The sequence below is a fragment of the Drosophila subpulchrella genome, chromosome 3R, assembly GCF_014743375.2.
Source record: "Drosophila subpulchrella strain 33 F10 #4 breed RU33 chromosome 3R, RU_Dsub_v1.1 Primary Assembly, whole genome shotgun sequence".
NCBI lineage: Eukaryota > Metazoa > Arthropoda > Insecta > Diptera > Drosophilidae > Drosophila > Drosophila subpulchrella.
In genome coordinates, this window is record NC_050609.1 from 18,472,845 (window position 1) to 18,495,434 (window position 22,590).

Consider the following 22,590-nt stretch of genomic DNA (forward strand, 5'->3'; position numbering starts at 1 on the left):
GGGTGTGTTGGTGTGTGTGTGTAGGTTTCCAGTTTAAGTTTCAATTTAAATTTCCAGAGTGGCCCCTCGAAAAACTCTTGGCAAACTTGGCCCACATCCGCTTAGAGAGCTCTGAGCGTTTGATGAAACTTTAATTTCCATTTGGACACACTGACAGCAATCAAGTTAAACCGCCCCGGCAAGAGTTAAATGCCCGGCCACGCCCCCTGCTCCGCCCCCTTTCCGGACCCATTGTAAAGTTTCAATGCTCGGCGCTTTCAAACGGGGTCAAGTGTGTGTATGCCCCTCGAGGACTCAAGTGCTCAGGCTCAAAAGAAAACAATAAAACGCGCTGCGGCGTGCCAAAAAGAAAAACAACCGAAAAATATGAAAGCGCTACAAAAAAATGTAGAAAGTAAAACAGCCATTGAACAAAAAGCAACCCAAAAAGGCTGAAACACAGCCTAGAACTCGATAAAATAAAAAAGTTCCAACCGTTTTCAATTGTCGTGGAATTAAAGCCACCCAGAAAGAAGGCAATGAAAATTTAAAATGAAATTTTCTCGGTGTCACATTCAATCAATTACTTTAACAACAGAATGTGAATTAATTTCATATACTGTTGGAAAAGTACAGGAGTAAAAAGAGTGTAATGAAAAACAAACAAAGGGTTGGCAACAAAAGTGTTCGATAAAAAATGCAAAAAATTATGAAATTAATTTGTGCTTTTTGCCCGCTTTCTTTAACGGTGGAAACTCCACTGAATTCTTCAGCTCCTGCTGCTGGGAATTTTTCAGTGGTTTTTCCTTGCCTTTTCCCGTGGCGACCTGTCGCTGCGGAAAACTTTCTTTGTGTATGCAGAGAAAAAAACCAAAGCAATATCACTTTCTCGATTACAAAAAACATTAAAACCATAAAACGAAGTGTCTAAAAGTATGCAAAGATATATATCAAGACCGAAAAACGAGGGATTCGCTTTTCCATTGCATACTTTTAGACATCTTTCAAAGAAATTGTTTGATTTTAAATGGAATAAAAATCATTTAATGTAAAATATCAATGTTAATTTTAATTTTAAACGGTTCAAATATATATTTTCCCTCAGTGTATGCATGTGTTTCAGTGGCTTTCGTTTGTAGTGGTGTGTGGTGTGTATTGTGCACTCCCAAGACTACCGTTACTAATTAGCGAGCAACCTAGTTTAACAGTTCTTCGAGGGTTTATCTTCCTCCTGCGGTGATCCCCCCTCTGATCTCTCTTTCCCGCCATTTTCCGCGGAATTTCCCCTCATCCCCTGCGCTTTTTCCCACTTTTCTCGCTCAACTGAGAGTTGAACCTAGTTGAGTTGCCTTTCTTATTAAAAGGAAACCACAGCGACTTGACTTGTAGCCTTTGCTTCCGTAGCATCTTCATTTTCCAACCTCCTTTTTTTATCCCCCCAAGGGTGCACCGGAAAAAGGACCTATTATGGTAGTTTTGATTATGGATATGACTATTGTTCGATAAAATTTTAAAACTATATGCGAACGTAAACCTTACCTTATTATAAAGGCTTTCTAAACTGTTAGATACTTTTAGTTATAAAATAAAACTTGGGTGATACAGTCTCCTTTCTAAACCAATACATTTTGTTGGGTATTTATTCGCTATTATATATTACTAAATACTTTCTATTTTCGACTAATATTTTTTAGCTTGAATCCCTTTTTTAAGTTATTGAAACATTATTTCCTGTGTGTTTTTGGGTGGCCTGTGGGGTGCTGCTTGGCTCCCTTCTAGACAAATATAATTTCATTGCGCTCCGCTTTGTGGGGCGACGGCTGGCGCTGGAACGCGTAAACGTTGACGATTAACTGCGCCATGAAAATGAAGCAAAATAAAACGATTAGAACTAAATACAGAAAGATATCGCGCAGCATCGCTGGGATCGGGCTTGTCGGTTCACTCGGGCAGAGGCCAAAGCTCCAGACTCCGGCAGACTCCAGATGTCATGGCTCCTCCTCGGCTGAATTTCCCGCCGTAGCTTTTCCGGCTGCCCCGCGTCTCATTGCCTCATTACAGCCCTGCAAATGGAAAATGGGGTGTGGGCAGCGGAGGCGGAGGTGGATTAAATGGGGACCAGCTGCAATGAAAAGCAGAACGGGGAATCGTGAGTGAAGAGCAGATGGAAATAACGCGCAGATTATTCATATCCCTCCATCACGCACGTCTGTGAAAAAAACGGAACCAGAACCGGGAAAAGAAACCCAGCAAGATGGAAACACATCCATGAATGAGTGACAGTTGGGGAAGGAAAGCCACATATACTCTTACCCAGTTCTTAATTATTCATACAATATTTTAAGCTTTTTCGTATGAAAATTAGGTGCCTAAAAGTATACCGTAAAAAAACCAAAGGATTACTTAACTAAAAAATATTGTTGCATATTTTTAGACACCTTTAGGAAGAGGTTTTAAGCCCTCTATTCATTTCTGTGGCATCATCTAGTAATCAAAAAAATGTATAGCTTACTTAACTGTAACTACATTCAATATATATTATCGATTTCTATTAATATTTGTACAGTAAGAATGAAACTCTTCAGCTCTGAGAAGCTTTTACAATTTATACACACAAATAGGAAAGATTCCATGCCTAAAAGTATGCTGCGAAAAATAACCTTAGGACTCCTAACCAACAATATATCGTTGCATACTTTTAAACACCTTTTGGAAGAGTTTTCAAACCTCTATCAATTTTAGGGGCACTACCCAATAAATACAGGAATTAAAGCTTCCTTCAATGTAACTTCTTTCAATATTATTTTATATTTCTACAGTACCAAGGAAACTTTTCAGCTCTCAGAAGCTGTCACAAAAACACAATATTAATAAAAGGCGGTCCAAGAAATATATATTTAATGTAGCGTATTCAGTACAGTGATTTATCAAAATTATGGCCACAAGGTTACGGAAAAAATCCTGAGAGGAAGATAAAGGAGGAGCGGTGGACAAAGGATTATCTCCGTCCGTCGAGGAATCCGTTGCCTGGTTTCTGTGCTTCCTTCTCCCTGGTGAATTACATGCTGGTCTCAATCTTTCTCCCAATCTTTTTCCCAGTTGCCTGCTGGCAACACGAAAAGTTCTCGCCCGACATTTTCCCACCCGCGACTTTTGCGACACAGGGAACAGAGCACAAATTACGCATACGCCGCATGGGCCGTGGGAAAAGGATGAGACTGGAAGATGCAGCTGCCAAGGATTCAAGGATGTGTTGCACAATTGCATTTCTTGTTGCCAGATGCCACTGGTGTATTTCGCCCCCTTTGTTGCACATTTCTGCTCGGCATGTTGCCCAATATGTTGACTTGCAAAAAGAAAAAGAAAAAGGGCTCAAATTGCTATGTACGTGGTAAGGAAATTAAACAAATGAAATTTAAGCTGGGCCGCCACAAAGGGAATTAGATTCCCAGATTTAAATGGGAAACGGAAGGCAGAGCTTTCCGCATGAGCAACATGTGTGCTCGGAATGCATATGCCACTCGACCCGACTCTTTGAACCCCGCCCTCGAAATTCCCCCCGTTTTGGAAAGCCTTTCGCCTGCATTCTCAACTTCCACTCGAATCCACTCGAAACGCTCTCAATTAGTGGGGGAATAATTTAAACCGAATTGCATCCCAGTTGGGAGAAAAAACCAGCCGAATTTACGAGCAAAACTCAACAAAAAACACCCACAAACACCTGAAATAATTGAAGTGTTTGCTATGGACTTAATCTGGGTTTTTCGAATGGTTTAATTGGCCGATTCCGAAAATAATTCAAAATTAATTAGTCGATATGTCAGAAGTGATAGCTCTTAAAATTAAAATAAATGTGGAACAACACTGGAACTCACTTTTAGTTTATCCAAATTAAAATTATCTTAATATATTGTTTTATACTTCAATAAATGTATATATTAAATATATATTTTACATGCAGTTTTTAGCATTATACTTAAAAGATTTTAAAGTATTCTTTAAAATTTTTTAAGTATTCAATTATAATTATGTATAATTTTTTTGACTGTTTACAATATTGGTTGATTCTCTTGGCCTTGCGTTTTTTGTATGAACACGACTTTTTCTCGGGTGTAAGCACTCCAGCTTTTTTTAAAAAGGGTTTGCGGTCATGAGTTTTTGAGCTGCATCCGTGGATTAAAATGCAAAATGCAGAATGCCAACTGCAATCATCAGGCATCCGGCGACCTGGAACGGACATCGCAGTTGGAATCCGAATCCGAATCCTTTTGCCGCCCCAAAAATCCCGGGTCGCTTTCAATTAAACGCTTATCGCATTCGTGGCACTCGCTGAATAAGTTTTAGCCCTCGACCCCTAGAACTTTCTGCCCCATGTCCCATGTCCTATGACCTGCCGTTTCCCCCACCCCCCAAAGAAGAAGAAAAACAATTTTCAAAAGGACCCTGCCACATTCCATGGCTCGCACATCATTAGGCCGACTTTCGAAAAAGGGGCGGGAATTTGAAACAAAGCGAAGCGCATCAAAGATTATGAAACTCATTAAAAAAGTTTCGGCGGGGGCAACAAATCTAACAAGCTGAGGAATGCGACGCAGCTGCCACGCCCCCTCTTTTTCAACATAACTTAAGGTCAATGGGAAAGTAAAAAAGGAAGAAAGAAAGGGGCAGGAGGTGAAAGTAATGGGGAGTTGGTAGCAAATGGCCAGTGGGATTTCTTTTTTTGCTAAAGCTCTTTATTTTTAGCTTCCCGTCTAGAAAAAAATTGAGAGTAATAACAAAATAAAGAGCATACATTACGTTGAAACAAAACAAAGCAAAATAAATTTAACAACTGAAAATACAACTTTAATGAAAAAACAAGTTAATCATTGCATTAAACTGGATTCAAAAAAATTAAAATAAAATATTTGCACTACATATTTGAAGAAGATAAATAAAATAAATCAAAAATATTTCAATTTTCATAATTATTAATAGTTAACATTTAATTAAAAATAAATATATGTTTTAATATCTGTAAGGTTTATATAAATCTAGAAATCAAAAGAATGTATTACCATTATATAAAGTGTGCAATTGTTTTGTAGAATATTTTTCATTGCAAGGAGAATCATGATTAATTTGTCTTTTATATATAATTAAACAACTAACAAAATATCCTTTTAGGAAGAATTATATTGACAGCATTCAGGGGACACTTTAAAATCCTGCAGTCGCTTAAATTCTTCATACACAGTATAATCCTTATATTCATTTCAATTTCCCTGGGAAGCCGAATCATCAGACAAACTTGTTTTATTGCTACATGGCCACTCGCTATTAAACTTGTTTAACAGCACTATTATTTCGGCCCCCGCCGCCCAACATAGTAGAAGTGAATAAAACCGAACGACTACGTGATACCCCCTAATAAACGGGTCCCCCGAGGAAATAAAAGAAAACTTGTTGCTTGGAGCGGAAATGTGTGCCTCCTTTTGGATTTTCGAGCGCTTCATAAATTAGATGTCAAAGCCGGGGATCAGACAGCCATGGCAACTTGGCCACACGTGGGTGTGCGTGTGTGCGTGTGTGGAAAAGGGTCAAAGGTTGTCAGAGGAGTGGGGCAGGAATTTGCTGCCTTGGGCGAAAGTTTGCGGCGCCTGCCTGGCAAACTTATTAAAGAGTTCGAAGCCAAACAAATTGGCAAGGCGTAAAGGGGAAGATGCGAAAACTTGCCGAGGCATTGCGGCCATTAATTTTCACTGGCGGCGCACACGAAATGCAAATGAAACTTTTGCCGTGAAATGTTGACAGTCAGTCAGTCAGTCAGTCGGGGAGTCAGCGAGTCAGGGGTCAAAAGGACCCACAAAAGTCAATAAAGTGTTAAATGTCCTGCGGTGTTTCGGGCTTATCCCCGCACACACGTGTCCAATTTCCTGCGGCTTTCCATTTGCATTTCTGCGTGCCTGGCCACCATAAATGCCCCAAGTTTTCGCAGTCATATAATTAAAGCAACAATGCTGGAAAAACTCGCGGCATAAATCACTCGGAGCATCTCAGCCCAGCTTCATTCATGACTTTTCGCGCTGGGATTCCATTCATGGGCAAATACGCTGTGCTCACGCACTTTTATGAGAAAAATCCTACCCTTCCCAAGCACAAAAAGGGATATACACGTTACCAATTTATGCCGAGCCGCTCGTAAACTGCCCAAAAAGGCAACAAAAATTCCACTAACGAGTCTTCTCCCTTTTTTTCTTTGTATCACTTCACTTGCAATTCTTTTCGGTTCAACGCGGCGTATGCGTGATATTCCGCTGTTTGATATGGTATGGTATTTTGAAAGTTTTTTCCGGCCAAGTCGCGTTGTTTTCAGTTCGACGTTGCTGACGCGACTCCGGTTTTTGTTCAATGGATGCGGCTTCTTATAGCGCTCGTGGCCCAGCTTCGTCCTTTATCCTTCGTCCTGAATCGTCCTGAGCCGAGTCCTCACCAGTTGAGCCTCGGCTTCTGGGTTCGTCCCTTCGTGCCGGAAATTGTTGTTCAACAAATGCAAAGAGCTCCCAGTTCCCAGTCAACAGGCAGGAAAAACAAGCAGCAAAAGCTAAGGCATTGCAATCCTGGCACATCCTTGAGGAATCGGTGGAATCGATGGAATTTGCTGAATGGTGATCTTATCAAAATTGGGTGTTCTTAGGGAATTCTTGCAAAAAGGTTTATAACCTTTTTTTTTGGAATATTACAAGCTTTAAATGTAGATACTTCCAATAAAGTATTTGTATTTTTAAAAGATTTTTCATACAGGTTTGTTAAGAGAGGTCTTAATTATTTTTTTTTGTAATTTTCCCTTTATATTTTTACTAACGGAAGGTCTCAACTGGTTATTTATAAAAATTTGTATAGTGCTCAAAATAAATTAAAATTCTCAAAACAAGGAATTTGATAAAGTTCTTAACAAATAACAAAAATAAAGGGGTAAAGAATGTGATTTTTATATTATTCCTAATATAAATATTTTATTATGTTTCTTAATACCTTTCTTCCCTCTTCCTAAATCAAAAATCTGTAAATCCGTTTCTAAAGCCCCCTTCCCATGTTTTCATATAATCGTTTGTATCATATAGATCTGACAGTTTGCAAAAAGCCTGCCCCAACTTTTCCCCCAAATACAGTACACTCAACCCCCTCAAATATCTCTTGTTTGCCCCGCCTTCCGCCCTGTCATGTTTATATTTCCAGCCGCATCATAAGGCAAACATTTTAATTTGCCAAAGCCTGTGGTGCCACGCCCCCCAGGAGCCACAGAACCACCGCCCACGTCGAGGAGGTGTACAAATATTGACATTCCACTAAGCCGGCAGGCAAACGCTGACCAAAATCAACGTTGACACCCCCTATATCTTTCTGCAGATCCTTCGCTGATGACGCCAATCATGTTCTTGGGGGGGAAGTCAGGGGCGTGGGAAGGGGGTTTCCCGGCCGTCAGTTGGCGTGACAAGCAAGACTCTAGACTCACAGGATGTGGGGGGGAAAACCCAGGGGGAAAGCGGGGAAAGCAGGCTGAGCAGACATCGGCACAGTTTGTTATTATTTAAATCAGGAAGTCGACGAAATTTCCTGTGCCAGTGGGGCATGGCCAACAAATTGGCAGCTGACTTCCGCAGTCGAGTCAATTAAATTTTCCCTTTAAGTGATTTCTGTCGCCATCAAATGTCGCAGCTTCCCTTGGTCTCCGCTTTTCCAGGTTTTCCCCGGGTTTCCTTCTGCCCTGGCCCCCTCTAATGAGAAATCGATGTGTTGTAATTTGTTCAAATCCAATTTCGGAGCACGGCCGGGGCTGTAACCATAGTCCGGAGTCCAAAGTCCGGACAAAACACCTGGCCCCCAATCGTCACGGGATGCGGAGGGTGCACTGTGAAAAAATTGGATACATAACGTAACTTATGAAAACTACAAGAACATTACAACAACTCTTCTCTTTAAATTATTTTTTCCAAAAAGTTTTAAAATTTAAGTAACTAGAATCGCAGCCTTTAAGAGTCTACCTAAATTCATAGGTTTCCTGTTTATAATTTTCTAGAACTGTTAACCATTTTCCAAAATATTCAGAACTTTCAAACTCAAAAACTTTTAAAACTTTCAGTTGTACTCTAAATATTTTTATATAACATTTAAAATATAAACTTCTTTAACAAGAATCTCCAACATTTTCAATAATATTAAAATTCCAATTAATATTTTTAAATCCATTGAGTATCTCCACTTTCTCCCAGTGCACGTTGAGGGCTCATTTTAATGAGTTTTTATTGCGCTTCAGGTGCTTTGATTGCTGCGATTTTTAACTTGATTTACGCGAGTTTAGTGAGCGGGTGTTTTCGAGAGGGGGTGGCACACTATTGATTTTTCAATTAAGCCGGACCCCCCTCGGTGGATCCCCCTGCCCGCCCCTGTGCTTCCCAATGCATTTTGCATGTTTTTCGCGTGTTGGCAACATTTGTTTTGTGAGAAAGCCGCCAAGGAAGGACTGTCTTTTGTAGCAAGTTTTATGCGCCGCATCCTGTGCACAAAAAGCAAAAGGGTGGGGGGCTGTAATTTAAGAGGGGGTTCCCCAGTGGGTGGGGCTGCACTGTGCGGAAGGGGGGGTGTATGCCAGCGCAATTTATGCGGTAATTGCTTTTTTAAGCGCTTCGCATTTATCTTTTCGACACAAGTGAAATGAGTTTCTGCCTCCTTTGCGTGCCTTTTGTCGATTTGCCACACCAACAGGGGTAGCAACAACAACAACAACGGCAATAAGGATAACAGCCCGCAAGGATATCAGCAACAACAACTAGCAGCGAAAACCCCCTGTCACAATGCCAACAAAAGCCAAAAAAACAGAAAGCTCAACTACTTACAATGGCATTTTTATGACGTCTTCTATTTGTCTGCTCATCACGTTTTGGCCTCGCTGCCACGCCCCCTGAACCAGCCTACACTGCAGAAAAATTGTATTGATATGTGTTGAAAAATATTTTCGATTTCGGGGTTTCCATTATGATGTATGCTTAAAAAAAGTGTCATAGGAGTATTAATTTTTTTTAAAAATTCGAACTCAAAATATTTAAAAATTCATTTGGGATTACATACGCAATACATTTTATTAATATTTTTATTTTAGCAACTTTTTTATTTTCCCCGTGTAGTTAACCCACTGCCGCCCTATGCAGCATCTTCTGTTATTGTTGTTTATGGAAATACCGCGAAAGTTTTTCCCTCGCCCTTTGACCCCTCTTTGAACCCCCCTTTCCCCACCACCCTAATTAATTTAACGCAATTCGCTCAAAAATTACACAAGAAAAGTTGATAAAATGAAACGAGAATGAAAATGATATGCAGGGCGGAAAAAGGCCGCATCTGTATTCTTGGGACCGTGCGCTTGATTTATAGCGTGCATTCTGGTAAATTTTAATTTTATGTTGTGCCCATAAAAATTACCCGTATGGAAAATTTGTCATTTTATGTAGGTTTAACTGAAATTGGGTATGCTTCTGGTGCAGGTAATGGTCTATTTTGCGGCCTAGATTTTACTGAAGTCTATAAATTGTAATTATTATTTTCATTAATTGGCGAAAAACCCCCAAAAAAAAATGCTTGTGAATTTTTAAGACTGGGTTTTACTTTGTTTCAACTAAACTAATTATTTTGTATTCATTTAAAAAAAATATACCTATTGTTAGAAAAACGTTACATTTCTATAAGAATGAGCACAATCAACTTGATTTGTAAAATGTTATATTTTTGCAATGATATTGTAAAAGGTGTTAAGTTTATTCGATAATTTAGGAAACTATTTTAGAACTACTAGTAGTTGTATAATGTTGGAGTTCTCTAAAAAGAAGTGGCTCTCAAACTGTAAACTCCAAATTTTAATTTCTCTTCTCTCTTTTGAAAGGAAGAGCCCAGAGCTTACAATCAAAACAATAAATTGTTTTTCACCATGTAAAGCTAATGTTTTAGCTAAACTAAACATTTCTTAAAGTTAAATTATAATTCTAATTTTTTTTAATTTTAAAATAATTTGAAATCTGCGGTCACACTGCTGAGCGCGGTTTGAAGTATGACCGTACTGCAATAACTGCAGAATGCCATCCCGCACCTTCCGACAGTTATTTTGCCGCTACTCGCAACGGTCACTTTTGAAAATACACCCAAAATAAAATAAAGTTGCTCCGCAGTTGGCACTTAACTATTAAAGAATTAACAATTAAACAATTGCGCTGGCTGCAAATTGTTGCTGCGATCCGTGAGACAAGAAAAGTTCGAAAAACACGCGGGTTTCAGTCAGTAAAGGTGGTTTTCTAACGGTTTTCCGTGTGTCACGCCCAAAAGAAAAATCAAAGGCAACAAAAATTCTAGTGCGTGTCAAAAAGCCAAAAACAGTGCAATAACAACAACAAGAAAGGCAGCTAACGGTGAACAAAACGCTCAAACAAAAGCCACAAAAACAACAACAATGGAGGTTAGTAGTGTAGCAATTGTTGTTGCGCTCAAGTGTTTAAATTGTTTTTCATTGATGTTTTTTTCTTGTGGGGTTGTTTGCCTTGAATGATTTCATTTCATTAATTTATTTTTTGTTTGCTTCGAGTCTTGCTCTCTCTTTCCCTCTCCGCCGAACGATTACGTCAGTTTTATCTCTCCCTCTCTCTCTCTCTTGGGTTCTGGAGTTTGCGCTCTCTTAAGAGAGAGAAACTCTTCGTCATCAAATATTTATATGTTTTCACATTAAACTTCCACCCCTTTTCGCCCCGAACCCCCCTTAATTATTGATTCCCCTCCCTTTAATTAATTCACAGATTTAATAGCTCTTATTATGTCATCGCTTTCTTTTCCTGCCTTTTGTTTTGTGTCTCAATTTTGGCATGTTTTGCATTTTTATATAATATCGGACTAAATTCCTTATCGCGCTGAAACAGCTGTTTATATTCGTTTACCGCTATGTCGAGACCTTATCGCCCATATCGAGTTACTCATTCCCCCGCAATGACGTTATAGATATCGACCATCCGCCTTTCCAGAATTTAGTTCCCTCGGTTGGGATTTCGATTAACCATCCATAAGGCCAGGTACTAGAATTCTATATTTCAATTCTTATGTTCTGTATACTTTTTTTTTTAAATTGATCTAATAACTCTATTATAATGTATTTTTTCTATAACTCATCAGAAACTGTTTTCTAAAATATTATACCGAACCGTGGATGGTTTCTATTTGGGTATCAGGTAGCCAAAATTCTATCTTATCTTCTTACCTTAATCTTTAGTTAGATGAAAGGCGAATGTTGTGGTGACTAACTGATGTTGAATTTACCAAAACATAAAATAGTGTACAAATCTAAAGTAATAATTGTAATAAGCCCTGTTTTTTTTACTAATTATATTTTTCCGAAAGGTTCCTTTCTAAAAACATAATTTCTTATAAGTTATTACATCTTTAACTACTTAAAAATCACTTCAACTAACACAAAGCTGCTACTTAAGCCATCTTTTACTTAAACCTCAAGTTAAACTGATGCTTAATTTGCAAAATGTGGCTTATAATCCAAGGGATTACTTTACATAGGTGGGGTTAATTTTGCGTGGTCGGCGTGTAAATTTGTGATTTTCCTAATTAAGTTCTCCTTTTGAACGCCGGCCCCTTACCTAAACGCTTGGGATAATCCCACTTCTCATTTGCCCCCAATTAAACCGAGCTGCCTCCTTCGGAACCCTTCCACCTTCTTCCGTTTACCATACCATGCTATATATAGAACCGGAAGTAAGTCCGCGGGGGCGTCAAAAGCGCATTTAACATCGCTGAGCTGAGTAATTAATCGCCTTTCCTCCGCTTTGGCGTTTACTTTTCGTGGACGGATGGACAGCCATCAAAGCAGACATGAAAAGCTTTTCCCATCCACGGAATAGGGGCACGAGTTCAAAAAGTACTGAAACAGCAAAGTCGGCCAACATAAAATTGCTCATTTCCGTCGTTTAATTGACGCCAAACACATGAAAATTGACGAAAGACGAAACCATCAGTAGCCGCAAAAGCGCAAAAAAGATTAAACTTGTTTGCCCACCGAGAATCCACAACAAAGTGCTTATCTACAGTGCGAGTCAGCAGTGTAAAAGGGGTATTGGGATTAAATGTTAATTCTGATATTAAAAACATCCTCCTCTAACCATTTACCGATTGGAAAACATTTATAATTTATTTCTTAATAAATACTTTACAATGTAGGCTCTCAAAAAATAGCTCCTTGAAAAAAAATATATATTACAAATTCGTAGTAAGAGTCATTCAGAAACACAAAATGTCTGATAATTATAATAAAAAAGTCTGAGTAAATGAAATTAATACTCGAAGTTTTATAGTGCCACATATAATAAAGGGTTTTGAGTCAACAATAATGACACACTTATTCATAAAACAAAAATATTATCAGTTTATTCGAGTATCGACAATAAATGTCCACCTGATAAACTTTCCCTTTGTTTACTTATATCGATACAATGGGCAGCCGCTTTTATGCTAAACCGCTTATCAAGTAATAATTTATATTTACAATGGACTTGCCAATAAAGAGACTTACTGTATGCTTATAAATAGAAGACTGAAAGATGACACATAAAACACATGACATGATTGGATTTTAGAGCATAGAAAATAAGTGCTTTGCTAATAATGGGGTTTATTACAAATAAACCAAGCGGAATCGACCTGCTTTGTTCAATTAGCACCCATCGTTGCTATATTTATATAGATATATATTATATATGGAAGTGGTGAGCGCAAAAGTTGATAATATCGTTTAAAGCTTTTAAAAATTCCCAGCCCAGCCCCGCAAAGTGTCAGGCAAAGTTTTTGGAAAAGTTGTTGGCCACTTAGATTTTGGTTGTTAACAGGGGGAAAAACAAGCTGTGGGTTTTCCGGCGGCTTAAAACTTCTGAGAGTTCCGTGGAAGTGGAAGTGCAGCTGCCAGAAGACCGAAGACCACCGGCCCACAGTTATTACCCCGGCATTCGCATTCGCATTTTCATAAATTTCCACTTACTCATCTGAGACAGGATGTCTGGAGTGTGGAGTCGGGAGTCTGAGACCAGAATCTCCTAAATCTCCGGCCTTATAACACGCTCCGTTAACCGTTTCTGGCTTGGATGGCATTACCTCATCATTCCGGCTGGAACTTTGCATAATTTTCATTTATTACCGCAACCGCTTTTTTATATTTTATGCGCCCTTGTTGTGCGAGTATCTCTCCAGTCCCCGATCTCCCATCAAAATATATGTGTTATGATTCCCTGGGAAGTGACTGACACAACTGACAAGCCGACGACCTGCCCTCCACTCCAATTTATCTTACAAATTTAATCTCTTCACATAATTTTCTCTGCGTGGCTTTCATGTAATTACCTCTGCCGCTCTCCTCGATTTTTGTCCTGTATTGTTACACGTCTGCTGGGAAAGTTTTCAGCTGCCATTTTATCTCGCTCACAATATACATAAATCTGACATTGCCTTCTTTATTTACGACCAAAGTTTTCCCCTTTCACTTAATAATGCATTTTGTTCTCCTCGCTTTTTAATTGCAGGTGAGTTCGATTCGGGAGGTGGATGACCATCTGAAGGATGGCCTTCATATGGGAGCTTAAAGGGCCCTAAAAAGTGTGGTAATGTATGTGGGAAACTTTGAAGAGGAGTAATAAAAAGACTGGTTTTTTCAAACCACAAAGTAAAGAACTCCATCAGGAAATCTATGTTCTCAAAAGATCTTAAGAGACTAAATATTTCCATACGTTTTCCGCGCTTAAACCTTTTAACACAAATAAAAGACAAAATGTCATTGTTTTGCCTGTCAAACGCTGGTTTAAAACCTATTTTTAATTTAACATGTGGATTAGAAAGCAGCCCTAAGCCACTAGTGAAATAATCTTGGTAAGTCATTTTTAATTTCCATTTTAACCATGAAAACTCAACTCAAATTATTTTCTCATGACTACCAAGCATAAAATAAATCCCGACATATATTAAGGTGTATTGCACTACTTAACCTGATAAATTACAATCAAATGCCGCTCGTAACTGACTTATGAATAGTTAAAGTCTGCCATGTGTGGGAATTTCGTGGCTTACGTAAGGCTATAAATTTCATCAGCAATTTTAATTTGGCACTGCTTACCACACGCTGACTAACTGACTTGGCTTTTCATTTATAAATACTGTTGCTTGCCACGCCCACTGAAAAGTCGAAATTTATGGCGGTGGCGTTTTTAATCGCCCTGAAATCGCGTGCTCTCTGGCGACAAAGATTGCATGCTATTGTTGCCACACTTTGCGGTTTGTTTTTCTAATCCGGAAAATTACCTCATGGTGGAAATTCTGATTCAGGGTTCAGCGAACTCGCTGCACTTGCAACCGATTGTTTAAACAATTCCCAGGGAGCGTGTAAACAAATGCTGATTACGGTTGGGTATATACACAGAGTCAAAGACCCCAGAAAGAGTGGGAACAAGAAAGGAAGTTAGCTTCGGCAAGCCGAAGCTTATATACCCTTGCAGCTATAATTATTAAATTTAAAAACACAAAAAATGATATTCCCAATAGTATAAGATAATATGTCAAAAAACACCGAAGCTATAATTTGTTTCATAATATTTTTCTACCAATTTTCCGATCGTTACTATGGCAGCTATATGACATAGTCTTCCGATTTTGATAAAATTAAATTCGAAGTTCAGAACTAATTAAAAAATGTTATTTCCAAGCGTTGGAGGTTATATGTTGAAAAACACCGAAGCTATAATTTGTGTCATATTATTTTTCCAACAATTTTCCGATCGTTCCTATGGCAGCTATATGATATAGTCGTCCGATTTCGATAAAATTTAATTCGAAATTCAATACTAATTAAAAAATGTTTTTTCCAAGCTTAGGAGGTTATATGCCAAAAAACACCAAAGATATAATTTTATAAAAAATTTTTTTCCGATTATTCCTATGGGAGCTGTAAGATATAGTTGTCCGATCCGGCTGGCTCCGACTTATATACTACCTGCAAAAGATATAAGACTTTTGGGAAAGTTTCAGCCCGATAGCCTTAAAACTGAGAGACTAGTTTGCGTAGAAACGGACGGACAGACGGACAGACGGACAGACGGACGGACGGACAGACGGACAGACGGACAGACGGACATGGCTAGATCGACTCGTCTAGTGATGCTGATCAAGAATATATATACTTTATGGGGTCGGAAACGTCTCCTTCACTGCGTTGCAAACTTCTGACTGAAATCATTATACCCTCTGCAAGGGTATAAAAAGGGGAAAATTTACATGAATTTTTAATTAATTTGCATCTAAATTTGTCTACCACTTAACTTTCACTGGCACTGTGACACCATGACAGTTTTCACATCACCCCGCCCCAAATTTCCCTATTATTTACAACATTCCTGGGCACAAAAACATTTGCCGAAACGTGACCCAGAGCAAAGGCACTTTTGAAATGCAAAGTCAAATGTAAACTACATAAATTGGCGTACTCTTCAGGGGGACTTTCGAGAAGACTGAAGACCATAATTTATTATGATTCTCTGGGCCGGCTTATTTGGGCATCTTATTGATGATTGGGGCTCAGTCTCCAACTGAGAATGCGACGCACGTTTCTCATTTTGTCTAAATGCGTCTGCTGCTCAAATTTCACTTTTGCCCGGCCCCCTTCCCATGCAACTTTTAGCGACATCTGTGCATTATGTGCGGATTCAGTTCAGATCGGGAAAGTTGCCTCTGCACTGCAGCCAAGTTTTCTGGGGTTTCTACGTTTTCCATGGCCATGCCAACTGTCAGTTTCTGCCAGCACCCCAGTGATTCCTTACTTTGCTGCCCCCTAACCGCTTTGATATCGGAGATTTCTGGTTGCAACGATGCGGCAGAGGTCTACACCCTGTCTATGGGAAGGAATGGGGTATGCTCGGTTTTCGTAAAAAAGTAATGATAGTACTGGTGAATTTTTAAATGAAGTCAATCATTAAAATATTTATATCACTTACTGGATTTAATTAAATTTAATTATTTTAGATTAACATGCTTATACTAAAGAATTTCTAATATAATACAGAAACTCGGGAATATATTTTAGATGCACATTAAGAAAGGATGTTACCATATTTATCCATAGGACAAACAACAATCTTATTTGTCTTTAAGACTAATACCTAGATATCTCTATAAAAATCATAAAACAGTCCCTTAAGAATTCAAAAATGTTATACACTTTTTAAATACTTAGGTATTCCAGAGTGTGAAACATTCGATTCTCTTGAATGTTCCAAAGTTCACTTGTTTTAAATGCGAATGCATTGAGACGGAACTATCGACGTCTCAGTTTTCAGCAGTTGAAACGCCTGACTGAAGGCAGAACCAGAATGTATATGTACGTAGTTAAAGCTCGACCAGAAGCGGATTCCCTTTCGCCAGCTGACCAACTGGGTTCTCAACTTTCAGGAGGTCGACCTACGGGCACCTCCACCTTTTTTCCTCCTCGTAAGCTGCCTGCTGTTGGCATGCAAATTGCATAAAATATTGCCATATAAAAAGCATATTCGTGTTCACTGAATATGCAATTGACTGGCACTGGGAATTGGCTTAGGAGCACAAAAACTTATTTTCCATCTTACCAGGCTGCCGAAGTGCCCGGGCATATTTCACATTTATGCAGGCACTTTGGGGAGTTCCAGGAAAATGCAATAAAACATTTTTCACCCCACAGAGGAATAAAACGTATGGGTAGAAGGTGATGTGGCTTACAAAGCTGGCAATCCATCAATGGCTGCGAAAATTGCATTGTACCCAGATTGACACAGGGGAAAACAGGATCAAGCGGTGTATTTTAGACTTATATCATGCATAAATGTTATCAAAAATAATTTAATATATTAGTTGGGTTGTACAAACCAACAACGTTTTAATGGCCATAATTTAATAGATAATAAGATAAGAAAATGCAACTGCTTTTTCTGTTTTCCCCTGGTGCAACAGGTAATTTCCCCAGATACGCATTTTCACTCGACACTAAACGCAGCGCTCATTTTCATTGGACGCATCTTTTCACCTTCGGTTTCTGGTTTTCCACGCGACTAATTGTCGGATTCGGATGGCCATAAAAGCGAGCCGGCCTGGTCGCAAATGTAATTAACGTTTCTTGCTCGAAATTTCCTGCTACGATTTCCTCCAAACTCGCGAACTGCAATTTCCCTGGCCGTTTCCCTCGCTTCCTACGCGAATTTCCACAGCGTTTCTTGCTGTTGGTCATTAGCCGGGTCCATTTTCATTTTCCTACCTGCTTTGGAGGGACGTGGCGACGTGTGCGAGACCAACTTTTCATGCACTTCTGTTTGATTTTCCACAGTTTTTCCGCTCCGCGGGCAATGTGAAATTTTTCGCTGTAAACGTGACCATTGCCGTTTGTCGCTGCTGGTAAACTGTGCTGTTGTGTTGTTTGCCGCTTAATTAAATCGCCTAAGCACCTTGACCGATTTCGCATTCAGCGACCGCCGCCCATTCGTCAGATGCAAGATACGAGATACCTACTCCCAGATACAAGATACAAGATACATTTGTGCAAATCACCGAAAAACATGTTTCACATCGCCCCGCTGCTCAGGGGCTCTCTTTTGTGGGTCACACATGGCCAGGAGGATTTGTTCACTGGCCTTAAGCCGGATTTATTCCTGTTTCGGTCTGGGTTTAAGCGGTATTTTATTGTTAGTGTAGAGTTCTTCATTTATAGTGGCTAACTATGAAGTGGGTAGCCTGTAATTAAGTATCACGAGTTGTTGAAACAGACTTTTGAAGCGCATTTCATAAATTCTGAAATATATGCTTTAATAAATTCGTAATTTTAAGCTGTTAATTTGCATATTGCTACTATTTTTAAAGCTTAACGTAATCCCATATAAAAGAAATTACATCCATTTCCTTATTTGGATATATGAATTTTAGCAAATCTTTTTTGGAAGATTAAATCTTAAAATAATGTGACACGACATGAACATCTTGAAGTGTCAATAATTCATCTTAGATTTTATGGCGACATCATTCTCTTAATTCTGTTGGAGTTGAAGTCTTATTGATTTTCTAAATGACTCACCTTGTATTGGTTCAAATTTTAAACTGGCATATATGCATTTATTAAAAAAACCCTTCTTTAGGATTGCTAATCTGTATAATTCTTGTATTAACCATGTTAATCATAGTTATTAAAAGAAGCTTACATTGCACATGGTTTTCTTAATTAAAACGAGCGTAATCCTATTAAAGCGACTTACCTATGTCTATTTGCTGTAATGAAAAACTCATTGTGCTGCAACAAATGCATTTAGAATGCTCAAGTGTATCTGAAGCTGTTTTTGACGGAACCTTCAGAGCGTTTTAAAAGCAAAGCAGCTGCTTCCCATTAAATGAGGCCTTTCATTCAACCTTAACTCTTGACAAGTACTTGCTTTGTAATTGCATAAGTCGAGATGACAGAAGGCTGCAGGCTGTGGGCGGAGAATCTGCTGAGTTGAGCTCACCCAGTGAGTTGATTTATTTCGAACTACCGTTGCAAAGGCCCGTTGCAATTAATGAGCCTGCCACTCCATTTAGCTGGGATCTCGACTTCTAATTGGCTCTCCGAACCCAAAACACTGACAGATGTACGCCAGTTAACAGTTTTTAATGTTTAATGTGTTGACGACGAGTATCTGACAGATACATTTTGGTTCCCGTCTTGTTTACCGCACTGTGTGGATTTGCATGGTGCGCTGCGTTTCGGAATCCAAGAACAGGTCTCATATGTGGTACTCTTTTTGAGAAGGAGAATATTGGATCACAAAGTTATTATTTTTATACGGGAAAACGTAGTCGATAATAAAAAAATACCTTACAACAATCCGATTCATAAGAAACCGTATTAAGATTCCTCTTTTACAGTCTCAGAATTGAGAGTTATTAGTTTTTGAAAACCAAGATTTCATGAATTAGAACTTCCCATTCTAAAAGAGTGCTATTCATTTAAAAAGATTTAGCCGTTTTTAGAAGTTTTCCCTTGACCAAATACCTTGAAATACAAAACTACCCATAATTCATAAAATCACAATGATTTATATATACTGCTTGACTAGATCATAAATTGTACTTGAACAAGGGTGCTCGGAACTTCGACTACCCAAAATAACAACTTAATTTCTTGTTTTGGCTAGAATTTATTTGCTCGGCGCTCTAGCGTTTCGAAGTGTCTCCGGAGTGCCGTGAACTCAATTATTTTTGCAATTACTTTTTATGATTCCACAGTTTACAGTTGCTCCACCTCCGGAGGCCTTCTTTTTCGATTGGTTTGGATTCGAATCGAGTTTATATGCTGTGCTGTGTCATTGAGGGAGTTTGTTCTGCACTGTTCCCAATTGAAATGTCAACAATCGACTCCAACTTGAGGCGTTAGAAGCTGACATAATCGCCCCCACCAAAAAATAAAAACGAGGAGCTCCACTCGGAAGTGGGTCAGTGGCTGGCATTTAGCATTTAGCTGTATCCATCAGATACACGTATAATATCTGGGAGCGTCATCTTGGCCATTTGTGGGTTTGTTTTGCTAGTACTTGCTGGTCGAGATGGTATAGTATGGTAGCTTAGCTGTACCTATTGTGGCCGAAACCGGTTCCCTGCTAAAAGCACTAAGTAAACGGCCGGCCAAAGAGGAGTTTAAGCCCCGGTTTTATGGCCATTGTAGTGTCCGTCGCGGTTCCTTGGCACTCTTTTGCCCTCGGGGGAAACCAGTTTTCAATCGGCTCTTGACTCTGGATTTGCCTGCACTAAATACTATATACTAAATACCCCTTTTTTCGGTCACGCTCAGCTAGAACACATATTCCGCCCTCCAAGTTTCTTGTTTTCTTACAATTGTCTTATGCAAATCACTAGCTGATTTTCCTCCATGTCTAATGTCGATTTCGTGGCTTTTCGACGACTTCCGCTCGGCTTGTTTATGGGCCACAATTTGTTGACTTATTTATTTGAAATCTGGCAGAGTTGCACAACAGTTTCCCAGCGAGAAGTCGTTTAAGTGCAGACACCACCGCGGAGAAGTCATGCCACAGTTGAGTGCCCCTGTCCCCCGCCTTCTGCACTGAGAAATAAATTTGATAGGATTCAGAGAATACAAATAAATATGCCTTTATTGATTTCAAAAAAGATTTTTCAAACTTACTCAATCGAGCTGAAGAATTCGCGGTGTCATAACAATGTAACTACTGTTGGAGAATTCTTTTCTTTAAAATTTTTTAAAAAGGCAGTTCAACTAGTTTTAGCTAATGCAATACGTTAGAAATATTCCTTTAAAATTTCCTTGTATTTTGTTTCCTAAAGAATTCGCGCATTTCCTTGTATCTTACATCCTAAAAAATTCGCGTATGCAAAGAAGTATCTTAGAGTTAAATTCCCCTCCCGGTTTTTCTTTGTGTGCCTAATTTACATTGGCAACTCTTCGGGCCAACTGGCTGAGTGACTCGATTTAACTTGGCTCGAACTGAACGCCTGACTCACTGACTAACTGACTGAGTGACTGGATGGCTGACTGGCTGAGCGATTGCAGCCTGTCTTTTGGCTTTGGGTTGGCTCGAAGCAAATGTTGCACGACTCTCGCTTTGCTTTCGATGTGGTTGCCGTTGTCTCGCCTTAATTCGGTGGTCTGGTGGTGCGGTGGTCTGGTCTTTCGGCGGGTCTCTCTTGCCAGTCAGTCGGTGGTGGAACGCAGACCCAGTCCCAAGTCGCCAGAGTCTCCGGCTCTTCAAGCTGAAAGCTGCAAGTCGCCTCGGTGCATTCATAATTGGATTTGCCATATTGCGCGCTTCATATTCCGTATTCCTAATATCCGTATCGATTGGCACCTCCGAACTGTGAAGATAGATAGAATACTAGAATGGAGAGTGCCCTGCCGGTGGCCGAGTTCCAGCAGATCAAGCTGCGTCCGGTGCCAAAGGTCAAACGCCGCGCCCCCCAGCCGCCAGTGAGCCTCCGTCTCAAGCATAAAAACGTGCGAAAAGTAGCTTTAAGTACCTCAAAACCCCATTATTTAGACCTCGTAAACCCCTGTAAAGCATAAGTGAACTTTCGCTCTCTTTGGAAAAGCGGGAAACTGAAAAGTGAACAGTGCAAAAGTGAAAACAATGCAATTTAACCAAAGGAAAAGAAGAGCAAAAGCGTGGGAAGATTGCCCTGCGATTAAGGTGCAATCTTAGCTGATCCTCACATGAAAATTTATCTTGGGAAAACCAGACTATAATGCACTTCATTGTGATCTCTAAGCCTGCCATTAATACATAAAAAGTGCAATTATACTTCAGGAAGATTAATTTTAATAATCTATAATTAATGACTTCTGACTATTTCAAGAAAAATAGTATTAACTTAAGAAAGAACACTCGAAAATGAAGACAAGAAAGATAGTATTAAAAAACATATTTAGCTTTAAAACTTATTTTAGATGTCTTGAAAATTTTAGGATATTTCCTCGACTGACAGTCCTGAAATATTAAAAAGGAATAATAACCATTAACTATATTTCATAAATTTATCTGAAGAAATGTAAACGTTTTACAAAAGTAAAGTTATCTTGTTGAATAAAAGGATTCTAAAACAATCTTAACAATTCCTGAAATGCTAAACAAAATGATTTTATCTCAGTCGAAGGATAATCGAACTTATCTTTTAAATTGGCTGATGGGACCTTTATATTCTAATTATCTTCCTTAAAAATAAAAGTTTATTAAATGAACAATTTCCCATTTTGCCTTGTAGACTTCAGCCACCACAAAGACAACAACGCTCACCACCCCGGCCAAACTTTATGGCAAGGATCTGAGTGAGTACGATGATGTGGATGTGGAGAGCCTGCTGGCCCAGCTCTCGCCCGAGGAGATAACCATACTGGCCAAAGAAGTGGATCCCGATGTGAGTGACCTTTCGGAAAACAAAAAGATACCAGTTATTCTAACCATTTCCTTTTATCTTCAGGACAACTTCCTGCCGCCAGACCAGCGCAACAGCTATGAGTGCACCAAGGAAGCCACCGGTCCTCTGAACCGCAAGCAGCTGATCGAGCACATCAACAAGCAGGCCATCGAGACGCCCGACCAGCCGGAGTTCGAGCCCTATGTGCAGGGCAAGGTGCGCGGAAAGAAGTGGGTCCCTCCACCGAGGGATGCCCGCGATATCGAGGCCGAGGAACAGATCGCCATCGACATGGGCGAGGAGTACGAGCACGCCCTCAACGATGCCACGCAGGAGGAGATCATCGATCTGGCCGCCATCCTGGGCTTCCACTCGATGATGAACCAGGACCAGTACCACGCCTCCTTGCTCAACAAGGGACAGCCCGTGGGCCTGGGCTGGGATGGCATCACTAAGTCCACCCAGCAGAAGCTCTTCCCCATGGATCCGCCCAACAGCACAGATGTGGAGGAGTCCATCAAGCGGGTCAAGGACGATGACTCCAAGCTGATTGACCTCAACTTGAACAACATTAAGGTTTTGCCTTGGATTTTATTCACCATCCTGTGTCCTTATTAACTTGATTAC

At 39.6% G+C, this 22,590-nt stretch overlaps 2 protein-coding genes across 16 annotated transcripts in view; one reads left to right on the forward strand and one right to left on the reverse strand.

Moving 5' to 3' along the window:
- The window catches only part of LOC119562635 (tropomodulin), a 53,597-nt gene that overhangs the window by 24,605 nt on the left and 6,402 nt on the right, over positions 1-22,590 (forward strand). For 12 of the 15 annotated variants that reach the window (XM_037875871.1, XM_037875928.1, XM_037875866.1 and 9 more), the window contains 2 exons: positions 21,811-21,963; positions 22,027-22,539. In XM_037875871.1, coding sequence (XP_037731799.1) covers positions 21,811-21,963; positions 22,027-22,539 — 666 coding nt within the window. Of the gene's footprint in view, positions 1-10,162; positions 10,460-20,777; positions 21,047-21,810; positions 21,964-22,026; positions 22,540-22,590 lie in introns of those variants that run through there. The other 3 variants (XM_037875891.1, XM_037875889.1, XM_037875927.1) reach the window with 3 other exon arrangements.
- LOC119562746 lies at positions 1,247-6,344 on the reverse strand. Its single transcript, XM_037875953.1, has 2 exons — positions 6,140-6,344; positions 1,247-2,101 (listed from the first exon to the last, which is right to left on the reverse strand). Exon 2 carries the CDS (start codon positions 1,896-1,898, stop codon positions 1,755-1,757), a length of 144 nt encoding a protein of 47 aa, XP_037731881.1. The 5' UTR covers positions 1,899-2,101; positions 6,140-6,344; the 3' UTR covers positions 1,247-1,754.

Coding starts and splice junctions, on each gene's coding strand:
- LOC119562746 (XM_037875953.1), bottom strand. CDS start 1,898: ATGCTGCGCGATATCTTTCTGTATTTAGTTCTAATCGTTTTATTTTGC.